General features: G+C 44.4%; 1 protein-coding gene across 1 annotated transcript in view; it reads right to left on the bottom strand.

Annotated features, from left to right (window-relative positions):
• Positions 1–3,162: 3,162 nt before the first annotated feature.
• Positions 3,163–6,000, bottom strand: part of Hsc70-5 (Heat shock protein 70 cognate 5) — an 83,197-nt gene continuing 80,359 nt past the window's right edge. Inside the window, exon 15 of the mRNA XM_037427397.2 lies at positions 3,163–3,746. Within this exon, the coding sequence (XP_037283294.1) occupies positions 3,654–3,746 (93 nt within the window). The 3' untranslated portion in view covers positions 3,163–3,653. The remainder of the gene's footprint in view (positions 3,747–6,000) is intronic.

Here is a 6,000-nt window from a genome sequence, read left to right as displayed (position 1 = left end):
TTCGCTGTTTGATCGGACTATCAGGTCATACCAAAACAAGGGGGGAGCACGCGTGGTGGCCAAGGCGCTGGAAACGCGTTCTTCGAGCAGACGACACAACCCGACATCCTATGTGAGTGACGTCACGACGTAGTTGGCGCCACGCGATGTATGACGAGATAAGCATGAAGAACGTAAATGACAAGTAACAAGAAAACCATGACTTGCTTATGCTTATCATAGTAATATCTGGAGTTTTATGTCCCAAAACCACATGATTACGAGACGCCGTAAGGGTGGGCTCCAGAAAGTTTGACCACCTGGTGTTCTTTAACGTGCACTAACATTTAGATGGAGGCAAAATGGCGGGCCACCGCCATTTCACCTCCACCTAAATGCGACCGCAACGGCCGGGATCTAACTCACGACGTTTATTTAGGTCAGCAGCCGAGCACCCTAGCCACTGTTCCACCGAGGCAGACGACTTGCTATCACATACGGGTTCGCTAGATTGATATTGAATGACGCGGCTCAATGAGCGCATATATTACACGTGGTAACATGAAAATGATACTCATGTCACGATTCTTCATGGTGCAATTTCATCTGCAATTTGTTTTCCATAGAGTCGCGTCGCAAAATACCAACGTTTACGTAATCCCGGCCCCATGAAAGTGGTTGTCCAACACCTTGGTATCGCGAGAGAGCAGCGTACCGTTAAGTGATGCTTCCACAGCCAGATTTCCGGGCTAGCGAAGAATGTTTTTGAAAAGTAGGTAGGTAGGTAATTTCCCGCTTATACCGCTCCTGGACGTACAAACAGCATTGCCCATCTGTACATTCCAGATGGTGACACCTCGATTTTACGGATGAGAGCTGCACATATTAGTGGCACATAAGCCCAAACTGAACGTGAAGGTCAGCAGATACGTAATTAAGGGCAGAATGCCTTCGAGTGCAGAACTGTAAGGAAAATGGCAATGCTCTCCCACCAAAGTTTTCATATTAATGAGGCTGCTGAGTGAAAACGTCGACGCCAGCAGTTTTGAATGGTCATATGCCAGCAGCACAACTGTGAATTAACGCCAGTGAATTTCCCTGCTGTAGCTCAAGGCACACAGTCTTTCTAGGACATTTTCACCCACATTCTGTAATGGGCTATGGTGCAGAGTCCCATTTTTGAATGAAAAAAAAAAAAGCTAGAAGAGCAAAATAAACAAAAAAAAAGAAAATTAGGATGTGCCAGCCAATACTACATATTACAACAGATAGAATCTGCCAAATTTTTTAGGACAAACTGTCACCCTTTGCACCACCACCCTTCATACCGACAGTGCCGCATTGAGCCCCAACAACCATGCAAACTGAAGACTGCTCCATTGAAGTTCACATGGAAGGATCCTTTAATTGAAACACTTGTGTGACCAAATTCGTAGCATTTTTCAAAAATAGAGTAACTACTTCAAAGCTTTTTGTACACTTTGTCCTCATATATAGCATCGACGCCTTAATTTCACGCATTCGATCTGCCTTGACCACCCGAAAAGAGAATGTGCCGAAATGCACACCTACAATTTTGCATTATAATTATTTTCCGAGACTATGTAGTGCAACTCTGTTCGGTAGTTGTGTAATAAATATATTTGGAAACAAAGATACACACGTTTATAAAGCAATAACAACTGATTTATTAACTAATGTTGTAGCCAATGGACTGGTTTGCGACTAAGGCAGGTCCAATGACCATGTTGTTAACTATCAGTTGTTTTTGTTTGTTAAACTTGTGTATCTTCAATTGCAAATATTTCCTGTGTGTCAGCAAAAACACATCTTCCGAAAACACACGCACTCACGAAAACTACAGGTCTGCATTTACAAACACACCAAAAGCAGACTTGCTTTGCTGCAAATAGCACAAAGCAGTCAATAGTTAAAAAATAAGCCCCCACAAAAAGCATGCTTCTAGCATTATTCATGCCTACTGTACCACTCAGGCATAGAGATGGCTCTCTTATAATGAAAACAGTAAAGCTGCACATTTCTGGTGTCTGCTATGTCTATGCTCCAAAAGTGCTGCTTCAAGGAGCGAAAGAACATGATCCTCAACAATCAGGTTTGTGCATAGTACAAACACCCCAAGAAGTAAAAAAAAAGACGCCAGGCCTGTGCGAAAGGCGCAGCCCAGTCACAGCGAAAGCTAGAAGAGCGGCCTTTTGAGAGCCTTTTCGAAACCCTTATTGGGTAATTGCTGCAAGCACACTTGCTGGGCACCCACTATTGCATTAATAATATCAATTTCTGGGTCGCAGGCCGGCATTCGCTATGCTATCCTTCCTCATTCTTCTGAGAAGTGTGGTATCTACTAAACACTTGCAAGGAATTTTGTACCAATTGTTCATGCAATGGCTGATGACGATGACGATTGATTGATTGATTTGTGCGGTTTAACATCCCAAAACTACCATATGATTACGAGAGACGCCGTAGTGGAGGGCTCCAGAAATTTCGACCAGCTGAGGTTCTTTAACGTGCACCCAAATTGGAGCACACGGGCCTACGACATTTCCGCCTCCATCGAAAATGCAGCCACCACAGCCGGGATTCAATGCCGCGACCTGCGGACCAGTAGCCGAGTACCTTAGCCACTAAACCATTGCGGCAGGGTAACGATCAGAAATTATGCCCGAAGTGGGTATGCACCACAGTTAATAGGTGATCAATAACAAGATTTTGTAATCAGTTGGAGTATTGGACAACCCATTCGTTACGCTATTTCCAATGTGCGACACTGGTTGTTCCTTTGCTGTAATGCTTTATTACTCATATTAGCGCAATACCTTTCTGGACATCAAGCCTGCCTAAGGCAACTTTGCGAGCGGCGTGGCTCAGTGGTAGAATACTGGGCTGGCACGCACCAGACCCGGGTTCGAGCCCCACTGTGTCCTTGGAGTTTTTTATTTACTGAGTTTTTCTTTCGACACTGGTTACGGATACCGGACAACTACGGCACCACACGTGACCAGTGTTTTGATCTCATAACAGATTTTGCTGTAAAGAAAGTGCAGGCACAGAAGTAACAGCAAATGTAACACAAAACAAATATGTTAAAAAGTGCAACAAGTTCAGTAGTCAATTTGCTTTTGTTCCAAAAGTATTTCAATTCATATACACATACACCGCAGCAACACTAATATACAATTTTATTTGGATGTCAGAAGGCAGCACTAGCACGGCAAATATGAATCAAAGTTCATCAATGAAGCTGCTATAGAAAGCAGCAGGAATGGCAGAGGCCTAACGAAGATAGCACTGGGGCAGTGGCTTTTTGTTTGATGACACTAGAGAACAAATATTAACAGGGCTTTTCTGGCCACGTGGAAGAAGCAACGAAGCTGGTGCTCATGTCCTTACTGTACAGTCATATTCCAATAAAAAACAGCAAAAGTCACCAGGCAAAACAAATATTTCGACACAAGCACTAACATTCCGAAAGTCTACCTTCCTAAGTGTTCAATGCCCAGGAGCTGCTAGCCTATTATACAAGCCATTGTAACCATGGATATCAAGGTACAATGAACCATATGATACTCATGAAATAAGAAACCTATCACTGATGAGATGCTTTCACATCATGGCAGCTTTGCCACCACAATATGCACAGTCACAGTCACTGTTCAGTTCTTTTCTTCCTTCTTCTCAGCACTGTCTTGGCTACTACTGCTGTCACTGGATCCCGAAGACTCAGAACCAGCCCTTTCTGATGCCATCTGCAATGTGTATAAATTTCAACGTAAAAAATCCAACCTATACTCTGAATTCAATATTGTAGAATTTCCAAAAATTAAAGGCAGAGCAAGTATAACAAAGAGAAGCAATAGTTAAGCTCAAGTAGCTTTCCCACAAAAAAAAGTTTCAGTCGACAATTCGATTGAGAGCGCAATAATAATGTCTGGGGTTTAAGATTCCAAAATCATTATATGATTATGAGAGTGCCACAGTGAAGGGCTCCGAAAATTTTTACCATCTCGTGCTTTTTAATGTGCACTGACATCACACAGCACAATAGCTTCTGAAATTTCGCCTCGATCAAAATGCGATCGCTGGGGCCAGGATCGAACCAGCTATATTTGGGTCAGCAGCAGAGTATCATAACCGCTACACCACTGCGGCAGACATTTGGCAACACAAGGAACGATAAGAAAAAGCATTTGTCACACTGGTCAGTTAGAGATGTTCAGTGCCGAAAGAAAAAAGACTGCTTCTTGCAAGCTTTTCGGAATGCGGAATTGCGAAAGGGACGGAAAGCTTGCAACCAGTAATACTTTTCTCCTGACGATTAAAGTCAGTCATAAAGTGGTGGTTAAACCCAATGGGATTCTGCAGTTCGTATTGCTGGCCAGAAATCCTCCTGTCCGAATGGAGTAGTTTTAGAAAGCATGTGGTTACACAACACTGTAAAGTATCTATCCTCTTTGTGGAGCATTCCTGCAGTTAAATTATTTCATGGCAGCAGTTTTATGAGCAATTATATTTCACAAAAAAATTTGTAACTCATGAACCATTCAACCTTGCGCTTCTTAGTTGTCTTTACTTACGTATACAGCCCCAGAGTTTGCAAAGGTATAAAAGGTGTTGCAAAGATGAGGTCATCTACAAATTCTACAAATCAATTTTATGATAAAAATGCCGCCCTTATTTAGGACTACCATAAAATGCTGAGCAGGGACCCTCTCCCTACAGTGAAAGATAATCCAACAAGACTTGAGGGGCGTGCACCTGCTCAGTCCCATGCCAAAAATCAAGACGGCGGTGAGAGAGCCGCTAATAACAAGAAATGCCCATCAATGTTTCTAGTGAAATGCTTTATTTATTTACCGTTTTCATTGCCCCTTGTCACTGCCAAAATCGTGAAACAACTCCTTAAAGTAATGGAGAATTGCATTTGTTGAGCGGGAGCAAGTTTTTTTTTACTCTGCGGCCGAGAATCTGCATTCCACTGGTAGATTCGGAGCAACCTGCGACTGAGCGATCCGCTTGCTTTGTCTTGCAGAGACGGATTTAGCCAGAACTCCGAGAATGCGTTGTCATTTCTGGTAGAGCCGGACAGCTAAATTGTCTTCAGCAGTGCTTTTTTTTTTTGAGGCGCACCCTTTCTACTTGTCTACATTGCTCAAATGGCGTCATTTGACTCTGCTGGACACGCTGCTGCTGGTTTACGTCTCCCTTAGAGTGACAACGAGACAACTAGTTCTGCTAGCAGTAGCAGCAGTGAGGAGGACGAACCATACGTGCTATACGAAATTATGTACAGTCAAGCCCGCTTATAACGAACCTGAGCGTGGCGCGGCATCCGTTCGCTGTATCCCGAAGTTCGTAGTAAATGAAACACAGCTTTTTAAAAAAGTTGCGAGTGAAAACAAACTTTTTTGCCCCAAAAAGTCCTTGATGCACGTGTTTCGAAGAACAGAAGCGATAAGGGCGGTCTCGAGTTCACTTAAAACAGCAGGGTGCTCGTTCGCCGAGGCCCGTGGCATAAGCTGCATGAGGCACTGGCTCCAAAGTTTCGTCGTTCTCGCAATCCGATTCCTCCAAATCTCTCTCGCTACGTACTTCATTCACTATGCCCTAATCCATGCACGGTTCCGCAGTGTCAGCATCATCATCGGCCGTAATTAAACCATCGCAACAGATGTCCCACCCATTCTCATAGGTCGGAGTCGACGACGCGCCGCCACAAATCGCCGCCGCAGTGGTCCTGTTCGGAAGCTTCAGGCTCGGCATCGGGCCCGATGACGACGAAGTCGGCCTCGCAAAAACAGTTTCGCGCGCATGTAGCTATCACCGCCGCCCACGAAATGTTCATCTCCACAGCTGAATACCAGGACGCCCGTACAGCTGAGCAAGCGCTCCGCAACGCGGCACCTAACGCGCGGATTACGCTCAAGCCAAGCGATCACACTTTCGACGTTTTGTTGAGCGGCACGAAAAAGCTTGCTAGTCCTCCCGTCGACCATCATGACC

Source organism: Rhipicephalus microplus, chromosome X (assembly GCF_043290135.1).
Source record: "Rhipicephalus microplus isolate Deutch F79 chromosome X, USDA_Rmic, whole genome shotgun sequence".
Lineage (NCBI taxonomy): Eukaryota > Metazoa > Arthropoda > Arachnida > Ixodida > Ixodidae > Rhipicephalus > Rhipicephalus microplus.
This window is presented reverse-complemented; position numbering and strand designations above follow the sequence as displayed.